General features: G+C 41.7%; 3 protein-coding genes across 6 annotated transcripts; 2 read left to right on the top strand and 1 right to left on the bottom strand.

Moving 5' to 3' along the window:
* Positions 1-1686: 1686 nt before the first annotated feature.
* Positions 1687-5665, bottom strand: ccl25b (chemokine (C-C motif) ligand 25b). 2 transcript variants are annotated; one of them, XM_077583877.1, is made up of 5 exons: positions 5497-5665; positions 5220-5307; positions 3370-3487; positions 3108-3222; positions 1687-2950 (listed from the first exon to the last, which is right to left on the bottom strand). In XM_077583877.1, exons 2-4 carry the CDS (start codon positions 5281-5283, stop codon positions 3108-3110), a joined length of 297 nt encoding a protein of 98 aa, XP_077440003.1. In that variant the 5' UTR covers positions 5284-5307; positions 5497-5665; the 3' UTR covers positions 1687-2950. The 2 variants fall into 2 exon arrangements, with proteins under 2 accessions (XP_077440003.1, XP_077440002.1); XM_077583876.1 differs by having other exon boundaries at positions 1687-2953; positions 5497-5663.
* A 1597-nt stretch (positions 5666-7262) lies between these two features.
* On the top strand, positions 7263-12809 carry gclm (glutamate-cysteine ligase, modifier subunit). 2 transcript variants are annotated; one of them, XM_077583874.1, is made up of 7 exons: positions 7263-7615; positions 8479-8541; positions 9634-9718; positions 9853-9909; positions 9976-10178; positions 10258-10372; positions 11474-12809. In XM_077583874.1, the coding sequence occupies exons 1-7, from the start codon at positions 7481-7483 to the stop codon at positions 11641-11643; spliced, it is 828 nt and encodes a 275-aa protein (XP_077440000.1). In that variant the 5' UTR covers positions 7263-7480; the 3' UTR covers positions 11644-12809. The 2 variants fall into 2 exon arrangements, with proteins under 2 accessions (XP_077440000.1, XP_077440001.1); XM_077583875.1 differs by lacking the exon at positions 7263-7615 and adding an exon at positions 7627-8394.
* A 414-nt stretch (positions 12810-13223) lies between these two features.
* On the top strand, positions 13224-18841 carry dnttip2 (deoxynucleotidyltransferase, terminal, interacting protein 2). 2 transcript variants are annotated; one of them, XM_077584563.1, is made up of 7 exons: positions 13224-13338; positions 14115-16468; positions 16728-16866; positions 17244-17339; positions 18000-18164; positions 18261-18370; positions 18589-18841. In XM_077584563.1, the coding sequence occupies exons 1-7, from the start codon at positions 13264-13266 to the stop codon at positions 18704-18706; spliced, it is 3057 nt and encodes a 1018-aa protein (XP_077440689.1). In that variant the 5' UTR covers positions 13224-13263; the 3' UTR covers positions 18707-18841. The 2 variants fall into 2 exon arrangements, with proteins under 2 accessions (XP_077440689.1, XP_077440688.1); XM_077584562.1 differs by having other exon boundaries at positions 13232-13344.
* Positions 18842-18941: the final 100 nt, after the last annotated feature.

The raw sequence follows: 18941 nt of genomic DNA, 5'->3' as shown, positions 1-18941 counted from the left end.
CAAATCCTCGCTCATTTGTGGTCGTGTTCCAACTAGCTCCATTTGCAGCTAATCTGCGACCCTGAAGAGGAGAAGCAGTTTAGAAAAGGGATGGAATGGACGGGTGGATGATGCAAACTAGTCATCATTTTGAATAGATGTATTGTTTGTTTCAGCCATTCCTCAGAAACAGGTCAGCTCATCGTCTCAGACGTTCTGGTGGCTTCTGATGCTGGTCAGGACAGGACAGGAATGGGTTAGCATCCTGTCTACCAAACAACATTTTTTTGTCTGAATCTTGGCCGCCACAGGTTGATCAATATTCCTTTCCTGTGGTGTTCCTCAAGGGTCAATCTTAAGCACTCTGCATATTTCCAATTAGAGGTGCCGCCATCAAATTAAGAGGTATTTTATTTGCTCTCATACCACATAACCAGATGACACCTTGTGAGTCATATCATACCAGGCCATGCCTTTTTGTTTATTGGCTCCCTGTTCATTTTGCGATTCAATATAACATTTTAACAATCATTCGCAGACACCTCAGCGATCAAACCCCTCGTTACTGCTAATGCTTGCTTACTATGTGGTGTAATTTTATTCTCTTGTTATGTCACTGTGGTCCGCCAATTGCCTCATACTAAAATTAAAAAAAACAATTCATAAAGGCATGAAAGTGCATAGTCATGATAGTCACTAAAAACGCATATTTAACTTAATATAAAAATAAACAAACAAAAGACTAGCAATGCTAAGCTAGCATTAGCACTGCAAACAAGCTGACGTTAACCTAGCATAGCATAAATTATTCATAATAGAGTGTTATAACACAAAGCGTTATCGGTTTGAAGGTGTGTTTTTTTGGAATGTACAATTAATTAACTTTCGAAGACAAATGTGACTAATTCTGTCACTGCTGAATCATCTCAGTTACCCGAGGTCCATTCACTTTCATTCTGATGAATGCTCAGTTGTTTGTAAATGAAAGGGCATTGTTTTTCCAAAAGTGGATAATCTGCCATACTTCTTGTGTTAGATCTCATTAGATTTAGTTTTTTTTAAGGGGTACCTAATATTTTTGGCTAGTACCGTTTGGCTATTAAGACAGACTGTGAACAGTACACAGCCACTGACTCACATCTTTGTCTTTTTAGTTTGTTTGTTTTTTGGCAGACAGAGTGGAGACAAGGAGTTAATAGTCCCTTAGCCCTTATAGGTCTTGACATCCCTGGCATGATACATGTTTTTTGTTGTTTCGCAATCCATCTGCAGCCAGATAATGGGGAAAGAGCTAACAGCAAACAGTTTCTTGTAAGGACACGTTGTCACATCCCATTAGCGGCATAGTTATGAAATATTACCTGCACGGCCGCGTCTTTAACCTTGGGGTCAATCCTCTGACGCCCTTGCTTCTAATGAAAAACAGCTTGGGTAGACCACTGGAGGTTGTTCGGATGAATGTTCAAGGTTGTGTTTTTTTGGATACTTGTACTGTTTACGCAAGTCTTGCCAACAATCAGGAGAAGGCTAAGCTCAACGTGACCCCAGCAGGCCTCGCGGTGGGGGTGCCGAACCGCGTCCACTTGATAGCAAATTTAATCATCATTGACATTGCTCTCTTTTTGGTGGGGAATAAAAACAAAAGCATGAGAAGTGGTGGTGCTGGGTCTCACACAAATGAACTGAAACATAATGGACAACAGCTGCTTGTGTGGTTAAATGAAAAAAAGTTTTTTTTATTCAATTGTTCTCATTTAATGAGGGTTATTACCAAGTACAATTGGAGTGCTATTACAAAAATACAAAAATTGATTTGCAAAAACACTGTGCACCTTTCTACAAAGTGGTCCATTGCTATATTTCTCACATACACACTAAATGCATTACACTCATCATGTACATAATGTAAAGCACAAAATGATTCATACACTGACCAATTTGTGAGTTGGTGTTGGCAAATTCTACTAATGACTATTAGGGGACAAGAATAAAGTCCTTCTTTCTTTCTTTAAAATTCTTTGTAGATGAAAAGTTTGTTTTTCATAATAAATAAGGGCATAGAGAAAATGACTACATATTAAAAACTTTTTTTCCCAGAAAGAAATACAATGAAAATCATTTTTTTATTTTGCCATGATCTCACAAGAATTAAATTGTTTTTCTTGAGAAAAAAAGTTGTATTATTTTAAGAAAAAAAAACACTTTTTTAAGATAATTAAATTTTTATTAAACTTTTCAGTAAAAAGTTTTTTGTTTTTTTTAAGAAAAGTTATATATATTTTTAGAACGTTAACCCTTTTGTAAGAAATGTATATATTTGCAAAGAATTTAAGTCTTTCTTTTTTCAAAGACAAAATGTCAGAAGACTTTAAGAAGCATTTTTTCAATGTTGTTTTATGCATTTTGATAATTTAGGAGGACAAATTTGAGTATAGAATATTTGTGGTAACTTCTAGCATCAGCAAGTTCATACCAACCTAAACACTTACAACATTGGATTCACATTTATTATTAAAAAACTAACAAACAAACAAACAAAAAAGATTATTAATCATTTTGGACACAAATCATTTACCGGTAATTGCATTTCTCAACAATGTCTTTTGCCAATTTCTTGCGTCATTTCCCGCTAAAAGTGCATTCAGCAGATAAAAATTCACTTGCACTCCAATTGTGTTGAGTCTATGAATCATTTTGGCTCCAAGTGTCCATCCACAATCCACAGCTGCCCCAAAGTGGCTCATTGCTTGCAGGCTTTTTTTGACATAAAAAGATAACAAGTCATTTAAAGTTGTCGCCGTGCGCTACTAGTGCCTAAAATACAAGACCTGGCATGTTCTAAGTGTGAATTACATTCTTTGTCAGCGACAGAAAATGGCAACTTTACAAGCGTAGCCTAATGCGATCCATGTGCTTTATGATGAAGATCTTCCAAGCCTCTTGAGTCCCGCTCATCTCTTGTTTTTTTCTTCTTCTAGACAAAACGTTGCACAAGTTGAATTTTTATGAAAGTCCCGTTATGTTTCACGTACAGAAAATTTGAGATGCAAGGTTTCACATTACGAATCTTGTCATGAATGAAATCAACTTGTATCTCAAGGCACCGCAGTCATTTCCTGGACTTGTACCTAATTCTGCTGCGTCATTCTCAACCTCACAACCTCCTTCAAGTCCTGGACCCAAAGTTGGTCCGGGTCGGCGCAGACGGTGATCTTCCGTCCGGACTTCTTCCTAATGGTAAACCTGCACACACGCACGCACATCAGCATCTTCCAACCTTTGAATCATTCTTCATCAAGAAGGTCATTTGCTTTTCCATTTCTTGCTGCCAGATCATTATGAGTCGCAATTGTGTGGCTGAAAATGAAAACAATGAGCTTACGGACTCACACGACAGCTCTGATGTTGCAATCGCCATCTGTTTCCTGCATCCTGTAGCTCACCACGTTTTTCTTTGCCTTCTTCCTCATGGTGGGCTCGTGGCCGAGGCAGCAGTTACCGTAAGAACCTGCGCAGGGAAGGCCGAGGTCAAATGGGTCACGCGGGACGATAATCAGCCTCGTTTGAGGAAAAGCTGCTCTCAGCATGCTGCACTCGTCAGGCGAGTTACATTTGGAAGTGATTGGAGGAAGATGGCGTGAAGATAAGGTTTTTTTGATACTGTATTGTGAAATGATTCATATATCATCTATCAATTTTGCAATCTTTTTTTGCCATGAAGGATCCTGTTAACGTCTGGCTTAATCTTAAAACAACATATTTGCTAAATTCCCATTTATAATCAGCATTTGTATTTATTAGTTATAAGTACACTAATTGTAAAAAAAAAAAAAAAAACATAAAAAAACAAAACAAAGAAACAACAACAAAGTATCTGGACATATTTGAATGTTTAATTAACTTCCAGGCCACGCAGGAGAGCCTGAGCCGAGATTCGAACCCAGAACCTCTTAACCTGCAGGGCGGAAATGCTAGACCAGGGGTGTCAAACATAGGGTCGGCAGGCCAGAACCGGCCCTTCAGGGGATCCAATCAGGCCAGTACTGGGAGAAAAAAAACTGCAGTTTTTCCCACTAAAATTACCGGTTGTTGCTCATTTTGTCCACTGGGGGGCGCACTGACAACCACTTAAATGACATTCTGAAATTTGGCTGCTACGCAGGATTTAATGCAACAACAAAAACAAAAAGGCTAATTTTGGTGAATACATTTAAAATTGCTTAGCAATAAGATAAGAAATGGGAATTTCAGATTTCCACAGAAAAAAAGGGAATATTTTGACTTGTTATTTATAGATTATTAGGCCATCGACATACTGGTCTGGCCCACTTGGGATCAAATTTGGGTGAAAGTGGCCCCTGAATTTAAATGACTTTCACACCCCTGTACTAACTTACTAGTACTATTTAAAGAAAAATTAAGAACAATATAATTTGTATACGCATGCTTGGATTTTTTTTTTTGTGTGTGTAAATGCAACATGTTTTAAAGTTATTTAAAAATTCCCCAATTAAAAAAAATATGATAAAATATGAAATTGAAAATATCAAATCAAATTTAAAATGACATGCCTGCACAGTGCCAGTCAAATATTTGGACACACTTGAACGAGAAAGTTACTTTCTGCGATGATGACAGTGAAACTGGACAGCTGTGACGCATCAAAAATTGTCAAGCTCTTTTTTAAAATGCTGGAACTGGAGATTATTCTAAGAAATTTTTTTTTTTTTTTACCGAGAGCACATTTGACAAAATTAATAAATAAATACAAATTTGTGCGTTTTTGTTGTTGTGCCTTTTTGTCAGTTTTTTTTCTTTAAAGAGCAATTAACAAATATATGCTCCTCTTCATCAAGGTTTCATCACATATAAAGTCATTCCTGTAACAAAGTGCTTTGCTCCTAATGAGCACACTAATCCCACAATAAAGCCTGAGGTCAAAGTGAACAAAAGAATGTGCATTACAAAAAACAGACAAGCCTCAATTAAAACAAAACTACTCATAAATAAATGCACATGTCAACTGACGTTACCACCAATAAGTGACCCTTTGGTGACGAACAAAATGTTTAATCGTGCTGATGATTAACGTGCTCAAGCTGCATCTGCCAGCCAATCAAGCTTTTTTTTGTGTGTGTGTGTGTGTGTGTGTGTGTGTGTGTGTGTGTGTGTGTGTGTGTGTGTGTGTGTGAACGCCAAGCACACGCTTGAGCATGGCCCGCGCCCGCGCTCGCACTAACCTTGTGCCACACACATTGTGGTGCAGATGAGCAGCACCAGGAACAAAAGAGCTTGGAATTTCATGTCTGCTGTTTCTGTTCTGCTTGGCTGTGCATGAATAAAAGACAAAGTTGGATTAAGGAGATGGAAGAAAGAAAAAAAAAGACAATAACAATCCTGCCTCTCTAGTACAGAGCACAAAAATAAGCTAATGTAAAAAAAATGTTCATTTCTTTTCAGGTTTGCAGCTGTTACATGTCAATCCAATTGCATCAACTGCCAATTTGTGGAACGTACCTGCTGATTGTCATTCACAAGGTAGCCTGCCGCACAACTCTCTGCGAGACAACTGCAGTGCCGTGTTGGGGATTTGTACTCTTATTGTGCACGTATGAATTAACACCCACCCCCCACCATCTCTTTACCCTGCAGCCTAGTGGACACACACACACTCCTTCGCCACTCCTCCTTTAACAAGCATCACCCACTTTTGCAAATGCGTAGTTTAACATGTTGCACAATAGTAATGGCTTTGTAGCACAAGGTTTTTCCCTTAGATAAGCAAACGGTATCAAAGTATAACCGCCGTCATTGGCTTCTGGTCAAGCTTCAAGTGTCGCAAGTTGGTATTTAATACAAGTTTGACATGCATTATGAGGAAGAAGAGAATAATCCTGAACTGGTGGTCACCTCGTCCCCTGCAAAGAATTGATTGAATCCAGATGTTCACAAGAATTGCTGACGTGGTCGGAGTCATAAATTAAATATATGTGTTGTTTAACCAAACGTATCTAAGATGGGGGTTTATAAATGGCCATTTTAAATAATACATGCATATTTGGTGACTGCGGCGTCCCAACTAGTCTTTTGAAATATTATTTATCTAGTGGGGACATAATAGCAAAACTTTCATAAAACAATTACAGAAACCATCAATATGCAAAAACCTAATGTAACAGCACACAATGACCAACTACAGTAATCAGAAGACAGACAAATGCTAATGTTATTGTGGGCCAGCTATGTGGGCCTACAAGGAAACATTTGAAATCTGATTGGTTGGAGAAAGAGTCCCATTGCTAATGTAGTTTAAATGATTGCTCAGCACAGCCTAAAGCAAATGTAAGAAAGTAACTACTGTCAATGTACCACCACCAAATAGTGGAAATAACAAGTGAGTACCAAGTTAAATGATACAAAAAAAATTCACTTAAGTCTCAATTATACAGTACCTGTAATCATAAGTAGTTGAAGTGCAACTCATAAGGTGTACACAGCGCAGATGCATACTTAATACTATTTGGAAAAAATACATTCATGCATTATTTTGTACTGTATAACATTAGGAAAGCTTGATTTAAAAATAGATGCCTAAGGTCAAGACAAATACACTAGCACACGGGAGACATCTGCTGGTTACTTGTTGTACTGCTTTCCAACGTTTTTAGTCAAAATGGCAACGCACTGTACAGTAAGTATATACTTAGTGTACAGTATTTACATCTTATACAACAACTCAGCTTTTAAAATTATGATACGGATCCGGTCTGTTGCTGAAAGTCGATGTAGCGGATTCAACTGCTTTAATCAATTTAAATGATATACAATACTCGTTTTTACAATACAATGGCCGCAAATGTAAGGAGTAAAACAAAAAAAAAGTCGTCAGAAAAAGAAGCCAATTAGGCCGCCACTTAGAGTGACGTTCGTTATACTCCCACAGTCGGTTTGTGCGTCGTTCGTAAAGTCGAAACGTCGTATGTCTGTTACGACGAACGCCTGTATATCTATTTACATGACGTCACGCAAAAAATGGCGGGCTCCATATGCCTCAATATTACCTCCATATCCGGCTTCTTTGATTTTTTTTCCTTTTCCGCTTCCGCTGCGTCCAGTGCGAATGGAGGACTTAAAATAATTATAACATTTTTATAAATGTAAAAAAGTGTTATGGTTTTAATAATAATTCATATTTTGGGGCTGAAAAATTAAAATTAAAATGACATTGTGTTGACATTTTTCGGCTACACCTCCAGTGGGCGTGTCCCGGCCGGCTTTTACCTCCGTCCTCCATAACTGTGTCACAGGCAACCGAAGCAGCAAGTCATCCTGACGACGTTCAATTCCCAATTCCCATTGTATTGCTCACGCATTGATTGGTCGCTTCTCAGAAGGTGCAGTCATATAAATAGTAAAAGATAAGCGACTACATCTTGTTGCCACCTTTCGTCGCGTCGGACGCTTTTTGAGCTCCTACTCCTTCCGACAAAAGACGGCTCACATGGATCCTCACAACACGAACGCGGAGGCGAAGAGGACCCTGCTGAACCACGCCAAGACTCTGAGGCTGCACACGGGGAATTTAGTCAACAGAACTCGGCTGAAGAAGAAATGTCCGTGCTCGCCCAGCGAAGAGGTAAACTTCTATCCCCCCCAATCGACCAAACGAACGAGGCTAGCGTCCAAGTAGCTAGCGCAGCAGGTGTGTTGAATAATCTGACGTTGACAATTGTTATGTCAACATTTCCTAAAGAGGAAGGAAAGCGTCGCTCACAACACGAATAGTAGACATAGACACGTTGAATGATTAATGCGAAGAATTACAAGTTTGCTACACTTCATAAAAGCCAAATTCGTGCTTTAAATATTTTGAAGTATTTCCATTTTCAAAAGATCATTTTTAGATTATTCTTAGGAAATCACAATGTCTCACCATTGAGCTATTTTTTTTTTTTTTTTTAGAACGGGGCTATTATTCATTGTAGGCAGCAGGTTGGTGACCACTGCCGTGATATAATCTTATAGGTTACGTCATAATTTTACGATGATATCACTTTATTTTGAAACCCTAACTTTAACTTGAACCCCTGAGCTCAAAACTTAACTGACTGGGAAACTGTCATTTGAAACCCTAACTTAAAACCATAACTGTTATAGGCTATAGCGCATGTTCAACAGCACTGACTGTGACCATTGATTTATAACCACTCTTTCCACGTGTTGCATTCTTCAGGCTGCTGACCTCCACGCCCTCCGGCTCTTTGAGCCACTGAGAAGCGGTTAAAAGTGACTTTTCACAAATCGTTAATCAGATGGCGAATCTTTACAATACATGGTAGCATAAGTCAAATGGAGAAACGTGGTCCAGATGTTGCATTTCGAGCCGGGTTGACTGTAAAAGTCTCCTCATCACATGTGAGGAAACATTCGTGGAATCATCAGGTTTGTGGAAATTTGGCTACGCATGAAACTAGCCTAGCGTATGTTTGTCTTTTTCAGCTTCAAGAATGCATTCAGGCAACGCTGAGCAGCTGGTTCTCCACAATAGAAGCCCCGACTGAGGTGAGGTGACCATTTTGACTCGTTACATCAGGGCTGGGGGAAACTTTTTAATTGCAGTCCTCAAGAACTGTACTAAATGTATGGAAATATATGATGTCATAATTGAGAAATGCATGTTTTGGGGCTTTAAGATGCTTAGGAAGGAAGCATACTGTACTATTTGAAATGAAGACCAGTCCGACTAGCTGTCTGTATTTGCCCTATGGGGCGAGGCTGCACACGGTCAGACGGCAGGATTCCGACTGAACAACTGCGGTGATGGACTTCAAACGATGCCTTTAGGCGTCCTGAAAAGAAGCTGTCATGGCCAATGTTCATGCAATACTGGATAGCCGTCTGAGGCGCCATTCCAAAAGTCTCGTCTGTCTGTTGGGATGAATGGGGGGATCATATCATTGCTACTTTATGATAGGGGAACAAAGATTAACAACAAAGAAGCATAGTGAGTGATATTTTTTTGGGGGTGGCGGGGCAATGTTGAGCTCAGCTAATCTACTTTAATGACTATATCCACTGGAGTCAAATGGCAATGAACGGAGGTTAAAAGAGTCGTAGTTAGAAGAACTTGCAGACAAATGCCAGCAAAGGAACGCTTAACTCGAGGTAGTCAGATGTAAATACACTGGATACGTAAGTCTACACACCCCTGCTCAGATGCCATATTTTGTGATATTTAAAAAAATAATAATAATGGGGTGGGGGGGGTTCAGATTTTACCACTCACATTTTTCGGACTCATGTTAAATTCGAGCCACCATTTGAAGTGTCTCTTATTAACCCCAAGTAAAGCTCAGATGTTCTCGTCTGCTTTTCCTGAGAGTTTTTTATTCACCGTGAGAAGGGATTTTTATTATTGAATATTTGTACAAGGATGTGAAGTCTTTTTATCCCTAGAAAAAAAAAAAGGCGCTCATTTACAGATGAACTTCAGTGTCATGCCTAACAAAGTAACTGCACAGCTTCTGATGGATGAATGAAAACAATTCAACCCGAAACCCAAACAAACTCATTAATCTTCAGAATGACCGAGAGCGTCAAGAGTCGCTCGGCAAGTTCAACCGCCTGAAGGAAGTTTTTTATTTTTATTTTAAGGACTTACCAGACACGTTGGACTGTAACATCCCTCAGGCCACAGATGCTATCGTACCTGAGGAGAGGGAGGAGCTTAAGGTGTCAGGTTTGTACTGTCATCTTGATGTCTTCTTGATTTACTGCATGATATGTTCAGCTATATTTTCCTTAAACGTCACTATTAACTTAACTGGCCAGTCAAAGTGTTGTGAAATCAAAATGGTGGCTTTGTTATGGCAGCCAAGCTGTTCCTCTTTGAGTCGGGTCAGTCGTCCATCAGGGATGCAGTGGAGATGGGTAAGAAAGAGCAATATTTATAAATAAATGACGGCGTTCCTCGCTGACGGCATCTTTCTCCTCCAGCCTGTCAGACGCTGGCCGTGTCCCAGCTGGACTCGGTCATCATCGCGCCGCGCAGGCTCCTGGCTGGCGATGTCCAAACATTGGCCCCCCTTCAGCCGGAGTGGGAGGAGCTGGAGGCGCTGGTCCGCAGCCAGAGGATCGCCGCCATCGGCACCTCCGACCTGGACAAGGACCTGCTGGAACAGCTCTACAACTGGGCTCAGGTCTGCTGCAAACCTCATGAAGAAAAATCACGCCATTTATTATTGGTGCATGTAATTAGAGAGCCCCGTTGTTTGCCAGGTCAAGCCCAGCAGCAACCAAGTGAACCTGGCGTCCTGCTGCGTGATGCCCCCTGAGCTGACCGCCTTCGCCAAAGAGTTTGACATCCAGCTGCTCACACACAACGATCCCACGGGTGAACGTCTTTCTTTTTTTTTAATCTTTTCACCAAGATACACTTTTCTATAAAGATCCAGAAATCCCTAGTCACATGTTTGATATAAAAGAGCATTTGGGAGGACAAGGCTGCCTTGCATCTTTTTATATCCTATACATTCCTCGTCATTCATTATTGTCGTCCGGCAGTTCGGGTAGTGCCAAACGGCCCCAAAAAATAAAATAAAGAAAATCGCTTACCTTTTCGGAACAGACAGTGGCAGGCAAGAGATCAATCAGGATTGTCATCTGTAGGAGCATGCATGGCCCACAACAAAAATGTTTACTACATAGGAAGGTGAAAGGCTTCACCTTACAAGTTGACCCCCGTTGACATTTATCCCTCTAAATTTTTGGCTTCGGGAAACGATTAAAGAATTCATATGTGGACGGTCGTAGTGTCTGGAGTCGTTTCTGCAAATTCCGTAGCAGCAGTGTTTACTCGGCATATTTTTTTCCCCCCCCCAGAGATTAAGGAGAACAAAAACAAGCATGGGTCGTCTGCGAGCGTGCTTCTATGTTGACCCCTTTCCTGTTTACGGTGCTGACGTCGCGCGGTCTAAAAATAGCACTCGAACCCCCTGGCAAAAATGATAGAAATACTGCTCTTGGGGATGATTTTTTTTTTATCTTTCATTTTGGAGCTAAAAGGCAAATGAGTATACAATCTCCTATACTAAGTATCCTGAAATAATGGTCTTGACTAAAAAGCAACTGGACTAATTATATGCTTAAGACCTTTCACCGGTCATCCAAAATGCTTCTTCGGTTCTAACTTTGAAGTGTGAAGTTACCCTAATTATGTGTCTGTTAGGTGTCCTCACAATCGGATTTTTGTTTTTGCAAGGCGAAACAGCTCAGTTGAGCTATTATGACACACCCACCAGATACATTCATTAGGAAACTCCACACTTGAAACACTTGTACACTTTGTATAACAGCATACTAAGCGCAACAAAAGTGAGCACACCCCTAAGTGAAACTATCCAAATGAGGCCTACTTTCCCGTCACGGGTGCAACTTCATGTTACAAGGTCTCAGGTGTGTTCATTTAAATGATATCTCCCTCATTTGCATGCAGAGTTGATATCGGCCACCACCTTCCGGGAAGCTATGCAGGAGGGAACGCAGAACGTGAGCGCAGCCGTCTGGAGGCTGGAGTGGCTCCTGCGCTACTCCATCATCGTCAAGAGCCGCGGCATCATCAAGGCCATGGGCTACCTGTTCAGCGCCAGGAAGGCGGAACTCTAGCGGGACAAGCGGAGGATGAAGCCATTTGTTGTGTTTCCCATTCACTACCACATGCAAAGTCACAGCTCTGCAAACATGGAACCCTGCCTGTCATATATTTACAGTCACGAGTTGTCATGAGGGTTTTTTGAGCTGAACATTTGTGTAGAGAAAAAAAAAATACTTTCAGTACTTTTAAACAATTTAGGGATAATCAATACTTGATAGACGACGCAAGTTTTGCAAATCTACTGAAACACTGAACCGTTGTACATTTACAAGTTTAGCACTTCTACAGGCGATCGAGAGCGTTTTGGATTCATTCTGAAATGTCATCAACTTTTTGTGAGGAGTGCATGAAAGTGGGCCTTTTTTTTTTTCCCAGTGATGCACATTGTGCACGTGACAATACGGTTGGACACAAATCATACCTCAAACCCCAGCCAGCTGTGCTAAACATGTCATAGGATTTTATATAGATGGGCGGGAAAAAATGCAGCTATTAGATATCAAATGGTCCGGTTGGTGTCACGACGACGACGACGACGACGGCGTGTACAGTCGATCTTTCCAATGTCAATGTTAAAGGCAGTTTGAGTGACTAATTGTTGCCTTGTAGCTTTACTGTTGGATCATGCCGTGTTTTCCTCAACCCTGTTCTAATGTAAAGTGCCTCACAGCAGCTGATCATGTCGTCCTCATACCTGCTCTCAAGCTTTCAATATATCAAGTCGGAAGAAATTTTTTATTTTTCTTAAAATCATTAGTATTTGTGAAAGAGAAATGGCTTATACAGTTTTGATTTCTATAGTTATTAGATTTTTTTTAGACTAATTTGCATTCCTCATTTAAGCAAAAATGCACTAATTAGAATAAAATTTTACTATTGGAAGCTAAACTAGATATTTTTTATTCTAACGTTTTACTGATTTGTTGCCAGGGTTGTGACCCTCACCTGTGATTTGTCATGATGAGTTTACAAAGTAATATTTTGGCTGATGTCATCTGTTTTTTTCTTTTCTTGTAATGGCTGTAGAGATATGGAAATGATTTTTTTAAAGGCATTTTTATTTATGAGTTAAAACTCGATCCAATAAATCGATTGAAATATCTCTGCTGTACTGGAAACATTACCTGTAATGTCATTCGTCTGTCTGGCTTTATTAAAGTACTGTATACCAAAAGAGTATTGTTGGTGTTGGTTTCAATTATTTTAAACAGGATGCTTGGGTCTAATTTAACATTTAAACATGAATAATTTTTTAAATAGAATTAAAACAAGCTACAACATTAAATCTGATGGAAATATTTTAAGAGTGCTGAGTACATCTCATTCAAATATCCTAAATTATGTATTGTAGATATTTAAATCATAAATGTATTTTTTTTACTGAAGCATTGTAATCGTTAACTCAATTATGTAAACTTTTTATTTGTTTAAGTGATTTTCTTTATAGTACATTATAGTAGAATTTGGATTTCACTTTTCCATACTCCAGTCCAGGAAGTGGCGGCACTGCGTGTGGACGCTGGTTTGCCAACCACCAAACTACACAAGACGAAGAAGAATGTAGCACTTCCGTGTATCGATTGCTTTAGTCTGATCTCCCAAGCGGAAGTGACTTGACAAGCTGATTCAAGATGGTTGCCACCAGAAGAGGATCGCGCGTGTGCTCTCCAACTAAAACAAATGTCGAGCAGCGCGTCGAAGACCTGGTAAATGTGCGTGCAACTTATTCCGATATGTACATTTTCTCTATGAACTAAATATTGTTTACTGTATGTCTATCGTAAGTTTTAGGTTGTGGTTATCGATCATCTGCTGCGTGTACATCCAACTCACGTGGGCCACCGCTGGCGTGTTTATAACATGAAAGTTTTCAAACAACTTCATTGACTTTATGACTTTAACATTGCCGGGTGTTTGGTCCTGACAGACTAAACACAACAAATCATATTGTACAGTATGTGTTTTTAAATCGAACATGAATAAAAGTACAAGTTAACGCACTAGCAGAAAAATTGCATCACGTATCATTTTAGAGAAGTCCCCTTTTTTCTGTATTGATTAGTAACGTGGTAAATAAATACTCTATAGTCTTTGTAACATTAAGATGTAAATAATAATGGGCAAAAATAATAGAGAAACGAGGGAACACAATGCATAATGCTGTGATGAAGTGTAATTTAAAAATGACTTTTATGTAGAAATAATAAAATATAACATAATACATGAGATTGTTAATTGATCGTGTTTTTAAAACAATTCAGGCAAAAATAATTGACCATCCTTTGATAAAGCCAGCTGAGGTTTTCCTTTCATATCACGCACCCCCACCATGTGGAACAGGCACACATAAAAGAGCTGTTATCATTTTACTTAGTGTGAAATTTAATGGGACTAATTCCACACAGTTGGGACTGATGTTGGAAATGTTGTCAAATGGCTAGCTATCACTAATCAAAACATGTTTTCCTCTCGTTCCCCACAGGCCACTCCATCAACAGGGAGGCGAACCAGGAGTGCGGCCTCACAAGTGAAGAACTCCACTCAGCGGGTCCTGTTGGAAACCAGCAGTCGGCTTCAAGAAGAATCCGGCGGCCGGCCGACGCCCCTGTTGAGAAGATGCACCCGAGCCTCCAGACTCCACAGCCCCGAGCAGTCTTGCACCCCTGTGGGCTCCACCCACGAAGCAGATGTGTCCGACCTGGAGTCTTGCTGCTCCGTCATGTCCGACGTGGAACTAACGGTGACTCGCAGCAGGGCGGCCCGCAAAGCGAGTCAAGAATCATCCGAGGCGGAGGTCTCCTCTTCGAGGAATGTCCGAAGCACGAGGAGGAGAACTCCAGGAAAGAAGGTGGAATCCAGTAGCTCTGTTGTGTCTGAGAGTGAACCTCCGACGACGTGCCGCAGAAGGAGCAGAAGACTTGCCGGCACTTTGAATTATGCAGAAGAAGAATTGTCTGAGGCGGACTCTTGCTCTTCTTTAGGACCTCCGCAGAAAAAGGTCCAAAGCACGAGGAGCAGGGTAGCTCCTGTCAAGGCCGGAGATGACAAGGCGGGCTCAAGCTCTTCACTACCGACTGAATCCCAAAGAGTCACACAAAGTCGAAGGAGAAGCACCAAATCCTCCGCCAAACGGCAACCGGAAGAGTCCGACCTTTCTGACACGGAGAGCTTGGCTTCTCAGTCCTCGATCCGCAGAAGTGCCAGATCAAGAAAGAAGGTGTGTCCCATTCCCCTGAACCTGGACGAAGCCTCGGAAAGCTCGCCAACCCCGAGTAGCCGAAGGACAACTAGACGCACCGCGGCTGAGAAGTCTTGCGACTCTGAGGGCTTTGAATCCGGCTCTGAATATACCGTCTGCTCACAGCAACAGGCGAAGACCCAATCCTCTAGTTCCCAGACCGTCGAGTCAGAATTTGACCTGACGGACGGACCGTCTGCCCCGGGTAGCCCCTGCAGCAGCCGCACCAACTCGGGGAGCGCTCGGCTGCACCGGCCTCTGCCCAGTTCAACGCCTGTCCTGGAGACCTCCCCGGCGGGAAATGCACCACACGACTCCCTGCTGGAAAGCACGGTGGTCGCCGAGGACGCGGACAGTACCTTGCTGGAAGAAGAGAAGAAAACCAGCGTGGAAACTGAAGCCAGACCGGCAAATCTAGATGGGGAGGAGGTTCTTGTCGAGGCCGCAGTGGCGACCGCAGACCAGCAGGGTGAGCTGTCCGCTGAAAAGCAGGAAGAGGATTCCCCGGCAGTTGAAAAGATGGAGGAGGAAACGGGGCCTTCGTCCTCCGGGGCAACATGCGAGGATGTCGGAGCAGACGACGGAAAGGACGACGACGTGCACACACAGGTGTCGCGGGATGACCGGCATTTGCATGGAGATGTCTCGGGAACGCAGGAGGACGCGGAGGACATGGAAGTCGAGCAGGAAGCAAACTTGCAGAGCAGCAAGGAAGAAGAGGATATTGGTGAGAGGGAGCCTGAAGCGGTCGCGCAAGTGACACCTGAGGAACCTCCGCCTGAGGACGCGAAAGCCACGGAGAAAACGTCAACGAGCAGTCCTGTCGCAAGCAGAGAGGACGATGAGACGGACGCAGAAGAAAAAGACATGGGAGAGGGACGAGACACGAAAGCCACCGAGAATACCACAACAAGCAGCACCGTGGCGAGCAGAGAGGACGAAGGGGAGGAATCAGAAGACGACGACGACACGGCAGAGAGACAAGTCCACACCAGGAAGCCCGAGGAGACGGCGGCGTCCGTCGCTGAGCAGAGGACGCCTAAGAAATCTCCTCTTAAGGACACGAAAGCTACCCAGAAGACCACAACAAGCAGCACCGTGGCAAGCAGAGAGGACGAAGAGGAGGAATCAGAAGACGACGACGACACGGCAGAGAGACAAATCCACTCCAGGAAGCCCGAGGAGACGGCGGCGTCCGTCGCTGAGCAGAGGACGCCTAAGAAATCTCCTCTTAAGTACACGAAAGCTACCCAGAAAGCAGTCAGCCTCCTGGAGAGCAGTGAGGATGAGGAGGATGAAGAGTACGAGGACATCTCCGAACAAGAAGACGAGGATCCAGGAGAGAGACAAGACCCCTCCGGGAAGGCCAAAAAGAAGGCGGGGGCGGCGGGGGAGTCTCTGGACGGCCTGTTCATGGTGGACACGCGACCCGGACAGGACATAGACGAAGATTACTACACGGAGCGCCTCACGCAGGAGGAGGTGGTCGGCGCCGAGGAAGGTGAGGAAGAGGACGAGTTTGTGGACGAAGAGGCCGAGGACGACGAGGACGACTGCGGGGAAGCGGCGCTCCTCTTGTCAAGCAGGAATCCTTTACTGTGAGTAAAACACGAGACGCTAAGTCCCATCAATCTTCTAAAGGATTGTTATGACGATTGTTGCCACGCCTCTTTAAGGCACACACCCAACACTACTATTTGCTACCAAGTTTTTTTTTTCTTTTCCTTTGGGCAATGTCACCAAAAAGACTCAAAAGATAATTATCCGATATAAATATGTCTCTAGCAACAATTCATTATTTCCCGTGGAGCGTGTGAAGGAAATGAGCCGTGACGTCCCCTTCGCCATTTGTTGCAGGAAAGAGATGTCCACTCGCATCGACCCGGGCATCAACATGAGACGGCTCGGGGGTTTGTACATCACTTTGGACGGCGGCAAATCAAAGCCCAGCTCCAGTTCGGTGAACCGGCAGAAGGGGAAGAAGGACCAGGATGAGGTAAACGCTCGCGTTGACGTGTTTTTCCAGCCGATGATTAATAATGAGCATTATGATGCACTGATGGCGAAATCCATGATGGGATGATGGTTTTGTCTGATAGTTGCGTCTTGTAGTTGTTCGTACCGGCAACTCGATCACATCACTCAACTTGGAAAATTTTGATGATTTGAGACAGATGAACGGTCCATTCTTTTAACATAACTAATTTCCCACACATTGGTAAAAAAATGTGCCTGTGAGTAGCGTCATCTTACCCAGACTTACCCAAAATAATTTTTCTATTAGCATTTGAATAGGATTGTCCAACCGCTTTAGCATTAGCGATGTTTTATAAACGAGTCATGTTTTGTATGTAAATACATGTATGTGCACAGGTGATGAAGAAGAGCGTGATGGGACCCGACTTTGAGAAGAAGGACGCGGTTCCACCTTACAGTGAAACCAAACAAGCCTTGAAGAAAAAGCACAGAGTAAGTTTAACTACTTTTTGGAGATGGACGCACACTTTGAAATTGACAACTGTTGGTTGCAGGTCTATTTTAACTCATTCACTGCCATTGACGGGTATAGACGTAAAAAAAAAATCATCTGAACTATTTCTATTAGTTTCACATTTTTTTCCACTTTTATTAACAAAAGTATGAAAACCTAGAATTTTTTTTTTACATTTAGAACAGATTCAGAAAATTAGTGATTAACTAGTGAAGCTATGTGATTAATTACAATTAAAACATTTAATCGCCTGATGTCCCTAATTAAGAAAAAAGAAAAGATTATTAGAAATTAGGGGCGTCAGATGATTAATTCTTTAAAATTGTAATTAATCACATTACTTCAATAGTTACCTAATCAAAAATGTTATATCTGTTCCAAATGTACAATAAAAAAGTCTAGGTTTTCATACTCTTGTTAATAAAAATGTGAAACTAATAGAAATAGTTCAAATTAATTTTTTGACGTCTATAGCTATCATTGGCAGTGAATGAGTTCATTATTATATTATTATACTTCACAAAATTGACAAAAACATCAAACATGAATTTCTCCGCCATTAATGGAGGATAGATTAAAAAAAAAATCTAATTCAATACATCATTTATGAATCCATCTAATGTAATCCCGTCTTCCAGGTGGAGCGCGAGAAGACGACAGGAGATGCCTGGTTCAACATGAAAGCTCCCGAGCTCACCAAGGAGCTGACGAATGACTTGAAACTGCTGAAGATGAGATCCTCCCTGGATCCCAAGAGGTTCTACAAGAAGAACGACCGAGATGGCTTCCCCAAGTACTTCCAGGTCCGGACGACAAAAAAAAACCAAAAAAAAAACAGTTGTTACCTGTCGGAAGCACGCGGGGTGTTTCAACGTGGTTTATGTGCTTTTTCTGTACAGGTGGCAACCGTGGTGGACAACCCCGTCGACTTCTATCATTCCCGCGTTCCCAAGAAGCAGAGGAAGAGGACAATGGTGGAGGAGCTGCTGGCTGATGCAGAGTTCAGGAGGTCAGACATTTTACTTTCTTACCCCATGAGAGTTCTGAGAGGAGCTAAATGTATTATTTTTTATTTTTCAATTTTTGATACAGCTTAAGTATGAAATGATTCGTGAGTCATTGAATCAAACATGTTTCACACCATTAAAAAAAAAAAATCAACAAACATATATATACCTTAAAAAAGTAAGCCAAGACTTAATTTGTGTGCTAATATTGTGTTTTCAGTAAGAACAAGAAGAAGTACCACAACATCGTGGCCGAGAAAGCAGCTCTGGCATCAGGCAAGCACAAGAAATTCAAGAAGAATAAATTCCACAAGAAATCAGAGAAAGTCGCAAAGTGAGACATGCGAGTTTTACAACTTGTACACAAAGTCAATTATGGTATGTACAATTAATTAATGAATTAATTGTCCGCATGTAGAACCGCACAGCAGTTGTTGTCATTTACAAATAAAGTCTGACATCATTAAACTGCACCAATGGTTCAATTTTTGTACACATAAAAAACCCATCTGTAAACCATTAAAATATCTTACTCTGCTTAGTTGAACAATTGTATTTTTTCCCCCCAGATTA

This window comes from Vanacampus margaritifer, chromosome 13 (assembly GCF_051991255.1).
Source record: "Vanacampus margaritifer isolate UIUO_Vmar chromosome 13, RoL_Vmar_1.0, whole genome shotgun sequence".
NCBI lineage: Eukaryota > Metazoa > Chordata > Actinopteri > Syngnathiformes > Syngnathidae > Vanacampus > Vanacampus margaritifer.
Note: the sequence above shows the minus strand (reverse complement) of the source record. Positions and strands in the feature narration are given on the sequence as shown.